The sequence below is a fragment of the Xiphias gladius genome, chromosome 8 (genome assembly GCF_016859285.1).
Source record: "Xiphias gladius isolate SHS-SW01 ecotype Sanya breed wild chromosome 8, ASM1685928v1, whole genome shotgun sequence".
NCBI lineage: Eukaryota > Metazoa > Chordata > Actinopteri > Istiophoriformes > Xiphiidae > Xiphias > Xiphias gladius.
Genome location: NC_053407.1, coordinates 17,131,122 through 17,150,800, shown reverse-complemented (window position 1 = coordinate 17,150,800; position 19,679 = coordinate 17,131,122). Strand labels below are relative to the sequence as shown.

The window sequence follows — 19,679 nt, the reverse complement described above, 5'->3', positions numbered from 1 at the left end:
CAACCATTTTTTTAAAGGTAAATAAATTTATTATTTTACAGTATTGTCTGGTACACAACATTGTACATACATTTCTATCCACATTATCTCCACACTAATGTCTAATACAGAAAGCCATTGAAGCTGAACACCCCCCACCCCCCCTCCACCTTTGTATCATCATTAAATGATGGCATGAACACAGAAGCTGAAAAACGCACAAAAAGCATTTTTATTTTAAATGCGCTATATCAACATTGCAAATGGATACCATGTTTGCAGGTTACAAGTTTGAAAAGCTAAGCACTGGGAAACTGAATATATTGAGCATTTCCCAAATCATTTTCCACGAGGTCCATGGCCCTGTCACATGTTGGGAGGTTGTCGTTCATCACTTGAGACCAGTGTGCAGCATGATGGATGGCACGCTCTCGCAGACACACTGTGGCACTTAATATTTCTGTCCCAGGTTTTTTTGGGACAATTCTTGTTGAGATTCATCAATTTTAAAAAAACAAAACAAAAAAGCAGAACTGCAATGTGAATGCAGGGTTTGCATTGCTTTTGAAAAATGCTGCATCTTGTCTTGTGAAGGTTTGAGGGGGGGGGTTGATGAGGATCTGTTGAAATAGAAGCTGTACAATAGTCTGCTCTCTGTGGTAATCTTTTGAAGAGATCTACAGATGGGTGGGAGGGGAACCTGAATGTAATTTCACGAGGTCTTCGACTGGACCCCAAGAAATCCAATGTCCCAGCTCTACACAACATCAAGGAAAAGAGACCGACATTGCCCGTAGCTGCAAGATTTGATCCAATTCTTTGGTAAAGGGGTCCTACCATTAAAAAGGATATTGATATGATTTTCTTTTCATTAGTATCTTAAAACATTCCACAGAAACAATTACATTCATAGACTAGAGATCAATACAGGGTGATGCTTGTTAATGCAGAAACCTAAAAAGTAGACACAGTGGTCCTCAGTGCAAAGCACTGATTACAATACCAGCCAACATACAAGAGGACTGATACATTCTGTACAATAATATACAATAAAACAAGGATTGGAAATCCAATGGAATTTAAGTTATTTTGCAAACCTCAGATTTTATCTATCACAGTATAAATCAAAGTGAATTCTTAACCTCTGCATCTTGAAAAGCTTTGGCAAGTGAAAAGAGGAGTAACACTTGTTTCCTTAGTTAACCCTTCACATTACTTTACCCCAGTATACTGAGAGAGACCGGGATTGTCTGAATGAGTAAGTGCAGTGTAACATCCACATACGCTTTTATGCTTGTAACTAAAAACGTGCTTGTCCAAATTAGGCTCAGATGATGTTCCTGTTTTTAAGCAAAGGACAACATATAGGTATTTATATATATATTTATTCTTTTTACCTAAATGCTCCTATTTTAGACAATCCACTTTTTTCAAATATAATATATTTATTCAGTAGATTTGCAGTGTTTTAGAGATTAAAAATATGTAATTACGTAAAAAGTATACATTTTCAGATTTTGTAGCATTACGAGTGATTCCAGTGCATATGAATGTGCAGTTTGCTGAGCTTCTTCATGCCCTTGAAGAACATCCCAAGCACTATGCCTTTAACATAAAAGGGAACCAAAAAAACAAAAAACAAAAAAGACAATCCCGTTTTCATTGGTACACACTTATATTCAATTTATGGTCATTTTAGTAATTCAAGCAGTGCTGAAGCGCCCTGCGCCCTTCCCATAGGTGCTGTAATACTCCATTTGAGATAGTTTAGCAATGTCTGGTGTGTTGTTGTTGTTGGCCCGGTTTTCTCGCTCGCTGAATTCAAAACTCTCCTCTTCGTAGTCCTCCTGGCCTTCTGTGTCTTGGGGGGGTTCTGAGGAAGGAATCAAAGACACAAATATGATCCCTCTCTGTCCTCAATAACACACACATACAGAGCTCTTCCTAAAGACACATGACCTCATTGAGGACAGCCAGTAGATTGCCCCTCCTCCCCCGCCTCAGTATCAGTCTCCACTGATAGAGACAGGCATGTCTAATCCAGGCACTGCTATATTTACTAAACACACAGGGAGGGAGTGACAGAGAAACATCAAAACACTTGGCCACCGGATTACAGTACATGCTGAGTCAAAGTGCATTAGGGACAGACTGAGTGACAATGATGCGACATGAAGCCCACTGAGCAGTCCCACTAGGAAGTTTGCCACACGTAACTCATCTACAAATCCGAATGTCATCAATGAGTTGCATCTCTTTGTGTAATTACGGACAACTGATGAAGCCACTCACCTTGTCCATCTATCGAGGCGTCCATGATGCCGTGTTTGACCTTCATGTGTCGGCTGAGGTTGCCCTTCAGGTTGAACTTGCTGGTGCAGTAAGGGCACTTGAAGGGCTTGCTGCCGGCGTGGAGATGCATGTGGCCAAGGAGGTTGTACATTCTGTTGAATGACTTTCCACACACCTGAGACACAAGAGCATAATAGTCAGCGCCCCCGCCTGCTCCATCACCGTGGGACCAAGTTTGACTTGATGTAAAAGTCCACTTGCTTCACTCACCTTGCATTTGAAAGGCTTGACGGGCAGGTGGACAATCATGTGCGTTTTGAGGGTCTGCTTCTGGACAAAGGTCTTGAAACAGACGTGGCACTGGAAGGGCCTCACGCTGGCATGGATCAACATGTGTCTCTTCAGGTTGGCAGACAGGGTGAACTCTCTGGCACAGACGTCACACTTGAATTCCTTCATACCCTGGGGATACAAAAAAGTTTTTGGGCCTCTTATTTAATTTGGCTAAATATACGGTTCAGAGGAAAATAAATAATGAGACAGACGGAGGAAACACACAAGGAGATTGTATGTGTGTGTGCGTTTTAGCATTTGAAATCTGGCTTTTGATCCAACTCATGTAGATTAAATTAGCCCCTCCAAGTGTTAAAAGACGGAGTGTAAAAAGTCTAGCAAAGGATAAACTTTTATTTTTTTTAGTTTCAATATTTATTTAACTTTTATTTTAATATTTAACAAAGCAAATGCTATGAAAAGAAATTATTATTTTTCCCTATAGAATAAAGCAAAGTATATAACGAGGTGGAGAGAAAGACCAGGAGGATTCATCAGACAAAGGGAAGTAGCTCTGCGAACGACACAAAACACATGCAAGTGGGGGGTTCAGCCACACACACACAAAAAAACTCAAAGCCTTTGATGGTTATGTATACAAAGCAACTGGTTTTGGAAAAACGGCTGTAATTCAAGTGTACAATATACCCCCCACTTTTTCTATGAGGATTCATATAGAGGACTCTGAGTGAAAGAAGCTAAAATATTTCCCTACTTTGCTAAATCCTGTACATGCTTAGATCTTGAATTTTCTATTTTAAATAATAATAAGGTTCAGCGATGGCTTAGTACGGTTGCATGAGGCCTGTCCACTCTTGGTTTAGCTTTGATCACATAAATCTGTAGACAAAGGCACATCACTGGGCTTCAGTACCTTAAGTGTTAGGGCGTGCGCTGCCAGTACCTTGTGAGTGAGAGCGTGTTGTCGTAGGTGGTGGATCTGGACAAACTCCATGCCACACTCGGGGCAAACGTAGGGCCGCACGTTCTGGTGCTTCATCAAGTGGTTCTGCAGCTGGCTGCGGTAAGCGAAGGACTTGTGGCACTCTGTGCACTGGTACGTGGTGGGGCCCTGATGGCTGGTCAGGTGGCGCTTCAGGTGCGCGTAGGTTGGGAACTCCAGACCACACTGTGTGCAGACGTGGCACTGACCATTCTCGTGTTTGTTCTCGTGGGTCCTCAGCTCACTGGGATAGGCGAAGCCACGGCCACAGAAGCGACAGCTGTAGGGCTTGACATCTGAATGCTGCAGCATATGCCTCTTCAGGTGGCTAGTCTGCGTGAAGGCCTTCTCACAAACGGTGCACTTGTGAGGTCGGGTTCCCTGGTGGGTGAGCAGGTGAGTCTGGAGGTGGCTCGGCTGCTTGAAGAGCTTTCCACAGTGTAGACATTCATGGGGCTTAATTCCATTGTGGCCCAGGATATGAGTGACAAGGTTGTATTTGGATGTGTATGACTTCTCACACATGCGGCACTTCCAGCGTTTCAGACCCTCTCCCACATCTACGCAGTAAGACTCATCAATCTGTACGTTGATGTCCAGTCGGTCAATCTGCATTCGCCTGGCGAGACCCTCTGGGTCTGACCACAACATGGCCTGGCCATTCTCTTCATACTCCCCTTGCAGGGACTCGTAGGCCACCTCATTGGACTCATAATAGCGGTTCTCCAGAGGACTGCCTGTCTCTCCGCTGGTCTTGAGGTTTAATGCTTCCTCCTCTTCTTCTTCTGCCACCACAAGCTCCTCTTCCTTCCTCTCTCTGTCTCTACTGGTGCTTTCTTCTTGTTCCTGTTCTGGTTGTCTGTCTGTTTGTGGCCTGGGTGTATCTTTCACACATGAGGCACAGTTTCTGCAGGCCTGCTCCTCTTTCAGAGATCCTTGTTGGGTGACTGGATCCTCTGACTTGCCAGGACTACGCCTGCTGTTCATGTGAATGCAGGAAGGGGGGCTGTCAGACTCAAGTCTTTCACCTTTAACCTGAGCCTGTGGACTTGGTGCTTTGTGTGGGTGACCCTCTAATTCTCCATCATTCCTGGGCCTTTTGGTCCTCCCACGGGGTCCGGGCCGTCTTCTTTCACTGCAGTGGGGCTGGGGCTCCGGCTCCCCAGCAGGCTCAGCCAGGTAGTCCCCGTTGGCCCCTATCAGCTGGTCAGCGTACTCATACTCCATCGCCTCAGGTGGAGGAGGGGGGCACTCTCTGGGCTCCCCAGTGTAAAAACCATTAGGGGCAATGGTGGCCCCAAAGATTTCATTCTGGGAGATGAGGCCGAGAACAGCTGCCTGAGCCAGAGATAGCACCACCACAGGCTCCGTCTGCGTGCCCACATCCACTTGGCGCTCGGTCATCTTGGGGTAGGTTCGCACCAAGCGGCTACTCTCCTCCTCCTGGAAGAAATCATACAGCATAAGTCAGAAAAAAATGAACTGGAGGCAGTAATATGTCTCTGTGTTTGTTTGTGTGTTGTTTTTTTTTTAGTATTCCGTTGTTACCAAACCTGCCTTACACAATGTTTCCTCATATAACCCCATTTCCCCATTGTAGCCTCATGATATTGGTAACATTTCTATTAATACAAACAAAAGATCTTGTGTGGCTGTAATATTGAAATTATCATGTTATTTAGTTTTGAAGATTTTGTGTCCCAGATTGACAACAGAAGCTATACAGTCTTCTTTCCCAGGACTCCAGGAGAGTATTAAGATAATATTTTTCAGGGTAACTCTGTGAAAGCTGCATTCGGACTACGCCTTGCTTCTTTGCTCTGAATCCACAGAACATTAGATTGAGGAGATAAGGCAGATCTGTGTTAGCACCCCGCTTCCTTCCTTGACAGGCTTTAGAATAATAAAGAACACAACAAGGGATGCGGGTCCAGCCAGGAAGTTGACTTCCGTGGACTGTCCTCAGCACTTCCTGTGGGGTCCCGGGGCAGCCTGGCTGACCAAAGTCAGCTCATCACTGGAGCTATCTGTCCCATTCATGAGGAGCAAAGCTACTCAGCTCTACACTCAGAGACTCTCGCCGTAGCTGACTTCATAATGCCTGCCACACTGGGCTTCCTTAACAAGATGATATATGCCGGCAGGCAGTCTCATATCCATAACAGACATTCGATTGAACTTCGAGCTCATTCTGTATTCCAGACCGATGCATAAGACTCGCTAACATAATTGTATGGTTCGGAAGTGTTTCAGACCCACATGCACATGTTTACCCTGCCGCCTGTAAAAGCAGAACAGTGAAACTATGGGGAAAAAAATGTGGTATGACCAAACTGGCTCTCTGCGGTAAAGGGGAAGCGAGTATTGTAAGCCACTGATTTCAGGTTATTTCTCAGCATAAATCTGACTGGTAGGAAAATGTATAGAGAGAAGCTCTGACCCCTTGTTTCTTTTCAGACTGCACACTAGTCTTCACTCTGTGCCATACAAGCAAGAGCTGCTTCCTTTCCTGACAGAATACAAAGAGAAAAGAAAAGAGAGGGTTGAGAAAAGGGAAAATGGAAGAGGAGATAGTGATATTGCAGGGATAAAGGTGTGTGTGTGTGTGTTGTGAGTGTGTGTGTTGGGAGAGGGGAGTAGACCTGGATGCCCTGATAACCACGTCATTTATAATTACTGCTTTTAAAGTAGTCAGACAGAGACAGACTGTGTGTTTGTGAGAAAGAAAAGGAAAGAGACTGGGTGTGTATTTGAAAGAGTGCAAATGTGTGTTTGTGTGTGTGTGTGTGTGTGTGTGTGTGTGTGTGTGTGTGTGTGTGTGTGTGTGTGTGTGTGTGTGTGTGAGTGAGAGAAAAGAGAGGGAGGGAGGTATGGAGAGAAGGAGAAAGAGCTGTGGGCGGGGGAGGAGTGGAGGGAGGGAGACGGAGAGAGAAATGAGATGGAGGGGCTGAAAGATAAAGAAAGAGGGGAGGAGAGGGAGGGGAGGGAAGGGGAACGAGAGATTGAGTGAGCATGTGAGAGGAGGGAAGAGAGAAAGGAAAAGGAGTGGGAGGGGGTGTGCGGGGGGGCGCGGAGAGAGACAGAAAGACAGAGTGAGTGAGTGAGTGAGTGAGAGAGAAAGAGGGGAAGGAGGGAGGCAGGGAAGGAGGGGGAGCTGGTGAGAGAAGAAAAAAGCACAGCAAAATGAAAGGCTGACAAAATGAAAGAGAAAAAGACAAATGACAAGGAGTCAGAGAAGGTAGGGTAGTAATTGCAAGTGTCCGTACTTTCACATTTAAAGTTGCAACTGAAAGACACCTAAGGACAAACAATTAGAGCAGTAGCAGGAAACGTGCAGCACAGATAGAAACACAACTCATATCTTTTATCAAAAGATGTTCCCACTGCGGTACTCATATGAATGTGAAAAGTAATCTGGCTTCCCCTCACACTCACACACAGACAAGAGTGTAAATATCTCACTAACAAACTGCAAAACAAGTAACACCCCCCCCCCCTCCCAACCCTTAGCAGCAACACATCTTTCTGCATCTTCAGATTACAAACTCACCACATTGTTCCTGGAGTGATGTTTGAGGTGTTTCAGGGATCTCATCCTTCAGGAGAAATGAGTGGAGTAAAAAAATCCACCTCCTATTTATATCTGTGGGAGAGTGGGGCGGTCCCACGGCTCATCCTCCTCCTACTGTTGCTGTTATCAGAACTGACTGTGCCTGCCCCCCTCCAACAGCCCTCCACCCCACCACACACACACACACACACACACACACACACACACACACACACACACATTTGCACACAGACACACACAGCATCACCCCATTTCTTTCTCTTCCTCCCACCCTCTCCTTCCCATCTCACTTCTCTTTCTCTCCTCTTTTCTCTTACAAACACACACACACACATCTTATCTCCCTTTCTCACTACATACAATTCAGCATGACCCTTCAACACACATTTCTCTTATAGGCACACAGAGACACAAGCTCTATCTCTTCTTGATCACACTTTTTACTTTGCATTTCCTTTTTTTATGAGCCTGTGCTCAAACACACAAATAATTATAAAATCTAATCAGTAGTTCCTCTCTGTGCGTGCAGACGGATATATGTGAATTTACACAAACGCAAACATGTTTATATATATGTATGTAAGCAGGCACACATAGAAGCACGTACACACTCTCACAACACACACAAACACACAGACTATGGGTGGAGGTGCGTCTGTCAGTAGCAAAACAGTCAGACAGATAATGTCTGAGAAATGCTAAAATTTTAACTTTCCAGAGACCGTGTAGTTTGCTGCCATTATTTCTAGATTCAAACTAATTAACTATTGAGACAGCCTGAAGTATACTGTCTGAGAAATTCAGAAGAAAAAAAACTGAGTGACAAAAGAAAAGAGAAGGAGAAAGAAAGGAGAGAAAAGCAGTTAGGAGAGAGGGAGGGAGGGAGACAGACGTGGGGGAGAAAGAATAAGGAAGAAAGAAGCAGAGGGAGGGGGAGTGAAGCTGAGTGGAGGAAGAGGAGGAGGGGTGGAGGTGGGGTGGGGGGGGGGGGTGAGAGAGACAGAAAGAAAAAGGGAGAGAGGAAAGAGAGCCGGGGTGGGGGAGGGAAGAAGAGAATGCAGCAAAAAGGAGGAAGAAGGGAAAGGAGAGACGGGAAGGGGGGGAGGGTGTGTGTGTGTGTTGGGGGGGGGGGGGGTGGTTGAGGCATAAGAAAGGATGTGGCAAAAGAAAGAGAAAGAAAGAATAAAAGAAAAAAGAAAGAGGGGAGGGGAGGGGGAGGGGAGTGGTGGAGGGGGGGTGGGGATGGGAAGAGAGATAGAGGGAGGGTTGAAAGAAAATGCAATGAAAGAAAAGAGAGGGGGGGGGTGGAGGAAAGAAGGAGAGAGAAAAAGAGAGAAGAAAAAAAGGGGGATGGTTGAGTGTGAAAATAAAAAAGAAGAGTCCATCAGCAAGAGAAAAGGGAAAGGGGGGGTTGCAGAATGAAGGAGAGGAGGAGGAGGTGAAGGGGGGGGGCAAAGGGAATGGAGAGAGGAAAGGAGATAGAGAGACGGAGAGAGTGAGGAAAAGGAAAAACAGCAAGGGAAGACATTAACTATTGAACTTCCAGATTTCTTTCAGGCTGTGTTGAGAAACAGTGCGGCAGAGTACCTGCGGGCTAAGTACAGGTTGTGTGCTTAAGTAGTCGGCACTGAAGATGATCCTGATAATTAGACAGGTATTCTATTATACCAGAGCTTACCTTACCTCTTAAATAGTAAACAGAGGGAGGGAGAAAAAAAAGTACATTTTATACATGTATGTATAGTTGCAGAGGAGCGCGACAAACACTGTGTGGACACATGCCAATTGTGACTGTAAGGCTGAGGACTGTGCATAAACATTTCCCACTAAATAACAGGAAAGGGCAAACCTTGAAAACCTTGATCAATCATCAGCGGCTGGGAGTGCTGCGAGAATGAGAAAGATAGAGAGAAAGGGGAGGGGGGAGGAGGGAGAGATAGGGAATGAGAGTGAGCGCGAGGGAGGGGGAGAGAGAGAAAGAGAAAGAGATTGAGTGAGGGTGTGAGTGAGGGGGAGAGATAGCAGGAAGTCGAGGGAGAGAATGGGAGAGAAAATAGAAGGAGAGCAAGGGAAGAAACAAAGAGATAAGAGGCTGAAAGACAAAGAAACCACATGGAAGAAACAACAAGGGACACGTACATAAAACAACACAGAACTAGCCTATGGGGAAAATGAAAAAGACACAGACAACAAAAGTTTGGGGAAGAAATACACTGGCTCCTTTCCAGGCCTGAATCTTCATAACAGCAAAACCTGCTTGCTTGTCCATTTACTTTGGGTACATTTGTGTGTGTAGGGCTATGGAAAACTAACAGCGGAAAAAGCCACGATGGATAATAAGCGTAAAATTTCATTCAGTTCTTAGATTTCTACAGGTTCCTCTCAGCATATGTGACAGGGAGAGAGTAAGGGAAGTAAGCCATTGCCCTGCTCTCAAGTGTACTAACCCTCAACTGGGATTTCAAATGTGTGTTTGTGCGTGGTTGCGTGTGCGCATTTGTCTGATGTCTGAGATCAGGGACAAGCACACACACACACACACACACACACACACACACACACACACACACACACCACTGACACCAACACGCTTTCAGTTCCCCACAGCCCTGAGACAACAGACTTCTGACACGGGTGTCCGTATGACTTATGCTGTATTTTTTTTTTAACCACTGACTACTAGTCCATTTCCGAGCCTCGGCCTGGTTCTGTGTTGTTTATCTATAGGAGGACAAACATGCAGTGTAGTGTCACATTGTCTCTGTCATATAGGTCAGAGTTCTAACTTTTTTTTTTTCAGCAAGAGGAAGAGAGCAAGTCAGAGAGATAAGGAGTGAAGGAGGGAGAAAGAAAGAGAGGAAGGTGTGTGTGTGTGTGTGTGTGTGGGGGGGGGCAGATTCAGATATATGTCTGTTTTACCCCTGAGAAAAGCTCAATGAATCATAAAACTGCAGAGGGCTCATTGATGACAACTCCCTGTTTTCTTTCTTTCTTTTTTTTTTTTTTTTGGTTGAAACAAGTGTGAGTACACACTCTGACAAATGCAAATGACAGTATACTGGAGAAAGTGTATCAGCCACTGGTTAGTCTCTTATATATACAGCCCACTCCTCCTGCTGTATGTTAGGGAGCTCACATTGTCAGTGTTGTTTCTTCATCCAGCCCAGTGACAGGCTGCATACAGCCCGAGTTTGCTCTGGCTGTGTGCGAGAGACGCTGTGCTGGGTGATGGCTATAATTCAACATCCTTTCACTGTCAGGCAGACTGGAAGCCGTGTAGGTTTGTGTATGGGGTTGTTATAGCTACAGTGTTCAGGTGAGGATTTTCTTATGATCGGAAAGCGGGAAGGAGAAGAGAGGAATCAGTTTGCTCTGTGTTTTGAACTTTGAGTTACTTGACTGATGTTGATGTTTTAGCTGGCCGTTCCTGTCAGACCCGTGTCTCAGGCAGCAAGCCCACACACCTTCTGTTATTTCCAGTGCTGGATCAATCTCACCTCTGCATGGCATGCTGATATAATAGTAAGTCTCAAGCATGATTAGCTGCCGTAATTAAGCTTTCACTAAAAAAAAAGAAAAAAAAGAAAAAGCACAGCAGGATTTTTTTCATAAGCACAGAACAGACAAACACACAGCTTGAATCTAAGCAATGCAGATGGAATATAGCAAAAGTGTATAAAAGCAGCCACACCCTAGTTGCACGCCTCCAGCTTCTTCCATTAAGGTCAGTAAAAACAGACTGGACACAAAACAAAGCTTCAGTCTTTATCAGTATTGCCTCACTTGCTGCTGCGAAGGAGAGCAACTTTAAATGTGAGGCATACATGATTCGACGAGGCAGACTATAGGTGAATCGCTGGCAACTTCAAACAAATAAACAAACAATATCTGCAGCATTTTCTGCATTTCTGATTCAATATTAATGCTTTCCATGTTTGCTTGTTTTTCCCCTTTTTGTGCATTGAAATTTAAACAAATCACATCTTAATTTCACTCAACAAATCATTCTTACGGAAACCACAAGACAGGATGCAGAGATGGCCAGAGCAAAAAACCCTAAATAAAAGATTACTCTCCCTGTTTTGTAGTGTGGGTACTAAATGGAAAGACAGAATATTAGCAATGAAGTAGCTCTGCTTAGATACAACATTGGAGAAAGGAGTGTGGGGAGAGCATGAAAAAAAAAAGACTGAATATAAAGGAGAAAAGACAGAGTTGAGGGAGGAGAGGAGAAGAGCATTCAGCAAGGAGGATATAAAAGGAACAGAGAGGGGGGCGAGGGAGTGAGACAGAGAGCTATGGAAGGAAAGAGAGAAAGAGTAGGGAGAGAGAGAGAGAGCATAAGAGAGCGAGAAAAAGAGGGGGGCATGGGAGAGCAAGAGAGAGAGGAGGAGAGAGAGATCAAGAGAAAGAGGGAGGAGGGAGGGAGGGGGAGCGAGTGAGAGAAACAGAGACAGAGGACGAAAGAGAAAGACAGAGAGGAGAGAAAAACAGAGAGGGGGAAGGGAGAAAGAGGGATAGCCACAAGAGACTCAAAAACCACAGAATAAAAACCCTCTGTCTGTCTGTAACTCTATATAGATATACAAATATGAATCCTAATATATGGGCACAATGCATTTATTCAACGGGAAAGGATAGTCAACAGTGCAGAATTCAACATGCACCTCAAGTTCATTCAATAAGTCAGCAAACACAATGTAGGACCATGGAGAACTCATATCTTCTTATCAGGAATGCAGTTTTTCATTGCAGTAAGGTGGGAGAGGAATTTTACCAAGGTACTTTATCCTATTTTAGTCGCTCTGAAGTCTCTTCCTGCTATGTGATTCATGGAAAAGTATGCTTATGAAATATAACGTATGGTCTCCCCATATCCCCTCTGTCAGTGCTGAAATCATTGTGCGACAGACAGATGTACATAAAGGAAACACAAGATTTGGACAATCTTGCCCGTGTCCTACATAGTGAAATGGCCCCGGATTTACTCAAGGTGAGGCCCACAATGAACCACAGAAGCCTATTAACACTAGAGGTCTCTGGAGTGCCTTATATACTGGTTGGAGGCAACCACATTCAGACTGGCTGTAGCAGATAGTGGGGACACAGCCACTGTCCCTCTATGGCCGTCACTCCTTTGTATTATTCCTCCACCTCCCGGTAACAAATTTCAGTCGGAATTACTTTTCTTTCGTCCAAGTTTCATTCTTTTAAATCAAACCCTTTGTCTATCTCTTCTTTTGTACCTTCCTCCTGTTTCCATGGTTACCTCTCTCTCTGCTCTGTACACTATCTATCTCTTCCTCCGTTTCCCTCTCTGTCTCTCTCACTCTGTTCTTATCTTTCTCATTTTGCTTTCATCTCTGCCTCCCTTCCTCCTGCTTTATCCCACACCCTCCTCACTCCGGCTTTTATCTCTCTTCACTTTCATCTGTCTTTCACCTTTCTCTCCCCTTCAAGCCTGCCATTCCATCATGCTGGTTTTTGGTTCTTACTTATAGAGAGAAAGTTTTATCGGTTTCCCTGTCAATTCTGCATTTTTAATCATTTCCAATTTATCCAACCCACTTTCAATGCCATTGAGTCATGCATTAAATTGTCTTGGGCAGAATTTGTGAGTGTGTGTGACTGTGAGATGGAAACCATAGGTGCAGGAGGCTGTAGTCTTTTACTATCATAAAGAAAGAGGAATGATTTCTGTCATGATATCTGGAGATTAACTGGCTGCTGTGGTTTTGTCTTTCAGGAGTGCAGTACTGGATTTTTTTTCCCCCCACGTGTTATTTTCCCTATCAACAGCTACTGCACGTCGACAAATTTACAAACCGGCGCTTATGATTTTATGATTTTTGATTTAGTAGTGGACTGCACTTGTGCTTATCTGAGTTCAGTCCCACTGAAACCGAAGCCTTTGAGGAGGTAGGGCTCCTCGGCATGGGACTGCCTCCTGGTAGGTAGCCTGTCATTTCTCTGCAGTGATGAAGATGTTCTTGTGAAGCACAAATGCCTCCCTCTACGCACCTCAGTTGGGAGATAATCGTATTCACACAGCTGTGGTTGGTTTAACGCACCAACACATCATGTGTCACCATGTGATACTGCACACTGAACTAACATCGCTTAACCACAAACAGAGACTGGGACACAGAGGCTCTTCCCAACATGCCCCATTGATATTTAAGAGGACAATCATCACTATAGAACATGTGTATGTCTGCTGGCCTAATACCAATTCACTGTAGGGTTGTCATCCATGGTGGTATACGGGGGGGTGGGGGTGGGGGGGTAGGGGGTGTCTTCAAGTCAGTGACAAACTCATTCCAAGAGACACTGCATGTGGTGTGGGAGGAAGTTTTGTTCTGCAGCTTTGACTGAAACTAACCTCCCTCCCCTCTCCCTCGCCTTCCCCTTCCCCTTAAAGTACCACAACTATTCAGAAAAGAGAATAAAGAAAACCTGAATAGAGGAAGAGAAAAAAAATGGGGTCCCTAGGCGAGAAAGAAAAGAAAAACAATGAAAGAAAACAGAATGAAAAGCAGCCAGAGAAAAAAGGAAGGAGAGAAAGAAGGACAGAGAGAGGGAGGGGAGACAGAAAAAGATACAGAGCAAAAGGAGCATTAAGCAGGGAGAGAAAAGCATAGCAAAAAAAAAAAAAAAAAAGGAAGAAAAAAAACACTGAAAGCTCTGAAAGACAGGAACATTTCAGTGGAAATAAATTCTGAGCAGAAAATGAGGGGAGCAATATATTGGAAAGACAAATGTTTATTTGGAATTGGCCAAAATGGGTTTGAAAAATCGATAATTATAGTAGAGACTGTGCAAATACTAAAGATTAAGCTATTTTGATTTGTGTTAAATGAACATTCACACTAAATTAGACTGGCTGCATCCCTCATTTTACAATCATAATAAGAAAAAAAGACAAAGAGCAGACAAACAATGTATACACAAATGCTTTGACCATTACTATGAAACTCTTCATAGTAGGTTAAACAGAGGACCAAAAAAGATTTGGCATTTAAAATTGAATTCTTAATTTGACCTCCCTGTGTTTTACTTCACATTACTCATTATCAGTGTGTCTGCCAGGACACTGTCATTATTATCATTATTAATGCAAGGTGTATTCGCTCCAGAGAGAAGGGGATATATGTGGTTTGTGCTATTTATGTTGCAGAAATAATTAAAAGGATAAAAAAAAAAAGACAATTTTTAAGTCAACAGTTTTAACAATACCTCATGATTTACATAATGTTGGTATCTGTACTATTTAAACCACACAATGCATAGGTTATATTGTACATAATCATACATTCTGTAGATATCATATTATATACATCATGTAATATTATTGGTTTATTGGAATTGTATTTTTGTAACATCACAATGTTTTACAGTGACAATGATCACACTGTTCACACACAAAATTAACTTGTTGTTTTCATGACAAATAGGCAAGATTAAGTCCCTCTAGAGCTTTATATCTCTCAAAATGCACAACTGGCCAGTGTTGACTTCAATATTTAAAGAAATTGTGAGACATTTTGGGAAATATATGTATTTGCTTTCTTGCTGAGAGTTTGATGAGAAGGTTTGATAACATTCCCATGTGCATTAAATATAAAGCTACAGCCAGGAGCTGGTTAGCTCATCTTAGCTTATTTTAGCAAAAAGACTTGGAACAGGGAGAAACAGCTAGAAAAGGTAAGAAAATCCACCTACCAGAATCTGTAAAGCTCACTGATTAAAAAGTAAAATCTTATTTATTTAATTTATACAAAAACCAAAGTGTAAAAAAGTCATGTTGCAGTGTTAACAGGGGACAACAAGACTCCAGGAAGTTAAGACAGTCTGGCACATATGAATTAGTGTATTTCCCATAATGTCAAACTATCCCTTTAATTCAACATTTAAAACCCCTCCCTTAATAACACGTAGATTTCCAGTTACAAAAATGAATACACATGTTCTGTTTTCCATGAAATACAATTATTTAAAGCTTAACTCCTAAAATGTTCCAGAAGTTTTCTGTAAATTTGGAGGTTACACCAACAGCCATCTTCTACAAAGAATTATTCCTAGGCTGATACAAAAGTATGTATGTTCAGTAATTCTTTATTTTTACAATCTCCTAAGAAGTTCCCTGGAAAAAAAACATATAATTTGGTACTAAGTATAGGTAAAATAGAGAGGGATAAGTTGTTACACTTCCAGTTGTTTCTAAATGCTAACCTAACACAACCTTGAGACTTTTTTGCAGGCAATAGCAGGTGATTTATACATGCAAAATGTGAACTATGTCCACAAACACACATATAATTCAGCATAAATTAAGAATAAATGAATATTCACTGGGGTTTAAATTAAGCGATTTCTTTTTTGGAAGTTCATCTGGAAGTCAATAATAAACTCAACACAACTAAGAGAACTAACTAAAATAGCTTTGTCTGTATTATTCCTGTAATTAGTACCAAACTATCTGGTTCTTTTCAGGAAACTTTCAAGAAAGTATGAGAAAATAGCGGACCTACATTTCTAAAATATTTAGCCTGCAGAATGAAACTAATGGAGCTCTAAAGATTATGTGTATGATGTGCTTTTGGAGAAGCTGTTATACATCTCACTTATTCCCTCACTGACTTTATTTTATGTAACTGCGACTGAGGTAGGAACAGTGCTTAGTTTTCGGCTCATGTGGCCTGCAGGAGGTTAACTCTGTCCACTGGCACCCGTGACGTCATGATCGAGAATGTGATACTGGGTATCAGCAATACAATCTGTAATTGAAAACACTGACCTTCCAGCTTTACTCTAGCAAAGATGCACGTGACAAACAATAATAATTGTGTTGGCTGATATGAAAGTTCATCTAATGAGTGGCTACAGCTATGTGTGTCTTCTGCACAGTGTAGGCATAATCTACATTTCAGTCCAACATCACCCTACACAAGCGATTGGTAATAATGTTAGACCTTCTTTTCACTTTGTTTACCTAGATGCCATATGAACATGGTCTGTAGTGGAGTATAATATATAACAGAAAGATAGGAGCACTTCCCTAAACTTAACTCCATCAAAATTTCAATTACATTCACAGTATAATCACATTTGTAACCACATTTTAGAACAACTAAATTGGGTTTCACACATTCTGACAAAAACAGTATTTGGTTTGACCTCCCAAACTGTTTTGGGGGGTCAGAGCAAAATATATAGACCAGAATTTAAAGTCAAGTCAAGTCATTACAAAAAAAATTACAAAAAGATATCAAAAGTTTAAGGGAAACAGGTCCATATTATTACTGCACTTCATTTGGATAGCCTGGGTATAACAATAGCACAGCAATACTATGGCTTCCATTTAAGTAATTCAAAGTGCGGCCAGTTTCTTACAGACAATCATTACTGGACCTCCTTAAATGTATTTTGAAGGTAAAAACGTTTTTTTTTTTAAGACGTATAAGTTCGTTTTGATCCATGCTTATTTAACACCATCATGCAGATCTTGAAGATTTTTTGAAGGCATCTTCAAAAATGAACCTCATTCCAAAAGAGTTGAGGAACTACACAGGCCACTGTATTAAACTCAGTTATTGTCATGCTGTAGGAAATATTTTGAGATACATGTTGTTTTTTTTTGACATTATTCTTGTAGAAAAATCCATTTGAAACAGGGATGAACTGTGACAGTAAGAGATAAACCTGTGAAATGACAGTCATTGAGTTTACATGCACATGTGACTCACTTACTACACAGGCTAAGGTAATATGTTGATTAAGGTGTTTATGTGGTTCACAGAAAACTGACTGCCTCAAAAACTGCTATGGATTTGTGTTAGCCTACTGCCTAATTGGAATTAGGGACAGAATGGTACAATAGAGAAACTTGATGATTGATAGTTTTTGGTATGCATTTGTTTATGTGTATTTTGTATATTGTACTTTTTTTAAAAATCTTATAATTTGTAGAATACCCCAATATGTGTGCTTACAGTGTTATTTGTAACATGAATGCCGTTTCACTATAAAAATCATTGTTTTCACACTGTCGCTACCTACACTGCTCTTGTTTCAAACAGATCACATTGCATTCGCTTTATTCTGTTACCTTTGTGGGACATGCACCGTATCAAACCACACAGAAAGAGGCCAGATTGATGGATACATGCCAAGAATAATTTAAATGATTGACAAGTAACCAAGCCTTGTTTCTTGATCTTAAATCAAATAAGATAACCTAGTTACGATTTTTGCATGTCAGTTGCAATAGGCAGTGTATATAACCTAATCTATCACAAAGAAATGAAAAGATTGCATGTAAATATACAGAATGATTATGTACATTTTCAAGTTCCTCCACTATCCAGTTGTCTGATTTTGGAGATCATGTGGCCACCATAGCCTCACAGTACCATTTCTTTGAGTTTCCTCTGCTGCTGTCATCTGCTTTCAAGCTACACCTACTATTGTAATGAGCTGTTAGTTGCATAGAGGTAACTTGCCTGCTATCTTAAATATGTCTTTTAATTCTCCTCAGCCCACTCTAATCACATATTTTATTTCAACTGCCTGGACCTTGTTTGATTATTGCACGATTTCAAGCAATCTCTATCTAGAAATTGCGTGAAAATGGATAAAGTGTTAGCTACATCTCAGATGCTTCAAGTTGGTGCCTTGGCTCTAACCTGTTTCATAGAAATTATGTCTATATAATACTAACTTACAACAGCAAATACATTTCAAACAAAACACGATGCCACCTGAAATACTGATGGGGAAATATTTTTAATTAACATATCTGGCAAGTTGAAAAATGTTCATAGAGAACGTATCTGCAAAATGTTCACTGGCAACATATTTGCTTTTCTTAAAATATCTGCTTGTAGCAAGTAAAGCATGATTGCTTTAGGCACACATAGCACTTGGTTAAGGTTAGTGAAAGACTGTGGTCTTGGTTAAATATTGAAAAAGTCAAAAATGATTTGAAGCACAAGATAGAATTCGTTTACTGTATTAGTATTGAATGTCTGAATCTGTCTGATCTTTTCCTAACCAAAGTGCTGTTGTTGGCTAAACCTAACCACAGACTGAATAAAAACCCATGTCCTTGTCTGACCTCCATCAAACACAACCTCCTACTTGCGTGGATTAAAAAAACGTAGCACTTCTTACACTTGAAAAACCTTTCTCAAAGATCCAACAAGGAATTGCGTCTCCTTATAAACTTAACTTCTAGAGACAGGGTTGCTTGGTAACCACCAACAACCAACCCACAATCAAAGTTTCTTACTTTTGCGGATCTTGCCCAGTTGACAGTGTGCTTTATACAGTGAGCCACAAACATGTCATGCGTATGCTTCTGAAGAGTAAGCTATTTGTAAAAATATGTACATAATAACTTTGCTTCAAGTGGGACTAAACTGAAAGCTGCAAATGGGTCGGTTACAAAAAAAAGGATTTTTTTTTAAAACCATGGTTTCCAGGGAACAAATTGAAACAACTATCTCAAAAATGTCCCTTATTTTAGGGTACATTACATGCTGAGTTACCAGTTTATGAGGTAATTCCATGCCAGTAATGGTTGAACCATTTGAAAGAGTGATTGTTGATTGTGTGGGGCCGTTCCCAAAGACTAAAGCTGGGAATCAGTTTCTACTGACAGATATGTGTACTTCCACTAGGCTCTGGTAAAGTTCTTTTCAAGGTTTGGTCTGCCAAAAGTCATTTACATTTATCAAGGCACCAAATTCAAGTCTAAAGGGTTTGTCCAGGCACTTAAAACATTAGGCATTAACCATGTAACACCTAGTCCCTGCCCCCCCTGAAAGCCAGGGGGTGCTAGAAAGATGTCATCAGACCATAAAGTCCATGTTATGCAAACACTGCCATGCCTCACAGAAGGATTGGGATGGCGGCGTTCCAAGTGTTTTGTGTGCCACTCGCGAAACTGTACAGGAGTTGCTTGGTGTAATTCCTGCTGAACTAGTGTTTGGACATGAGGTTAAGGGTCCTCTGAAGGTCCTTAAAGAGCATCTGGTCATACCAGGGAGAAGGGTCAAGTATTCCAGAGTATGTCACCAAGCTAAAAAAAAGTCCTCCAGCTTAGCCCGGACAAAGTTTTGATTCTTTTGCCAACACGTGATTCTACTCTCTCTACTAAATTTTCTGGTCCTTGAGTTGTTGAAAAGAAATCAACTATGTTATCCAAACCCCTGACCGCAGGCAAGGGACCATGTCTGTTTAATGTTATTTCATCACAGACTTCTGTCAAAGCTCATGACATTGTCCTGACTAAGCCTATACCACTCAACCAGCATGCCTATTGGTTTAGTCCAACTTAGAGGGAAGTCATGAAGAAAGAGGTTGAATATCTTGTGCAAAATGGATTTGTGGTGCCAAGTTCTAGTTGATGGAGAAGGTCTGATGGAAGTCCATGGTTCTGTACTGACTTCTGCAAAGTGAATGCTGTAACTGTCCCAGATGGACATCCATTACCTCTTATAGATGACTGCATTGATTAAATTGGTCCTGCAACATATGTTAGTAAACTTGACACGTTAA

At 41.9% G+C, this 19,679-nt stretch overlaps 1 protein-coding gene across 1 annotated transcript; it reads right to left on the bottom strand.

Moving 5' to 3' along the window:
- Positions 1-42: 42 nt before the first annotated feature.
- On the bottom strand, positions 43-7,142 carry znf710a (zinc finger protein 710a). The gene is made up of 5 exons (XM_040134166.1): positions 7,098-7,142; positions 3,509-4,990; positions 2,542-2,733; positions 2,272-2,446; positions 43-1,852 (listed from the first exon to the last, which is right to left on the bottom strand). The coding sequence occupies exons 1-5, from the start codon at positions 7,140-7,142 to the stop codon at positions 1,683-1,685; spliced, it is 2,064 nt and encodes a 687-aa protein (XP_039990100.1). The 3' UTR covers positions 43-1,682.
- Positions 7,143-19,679: the final 12,537 nt, after the last annotated feature.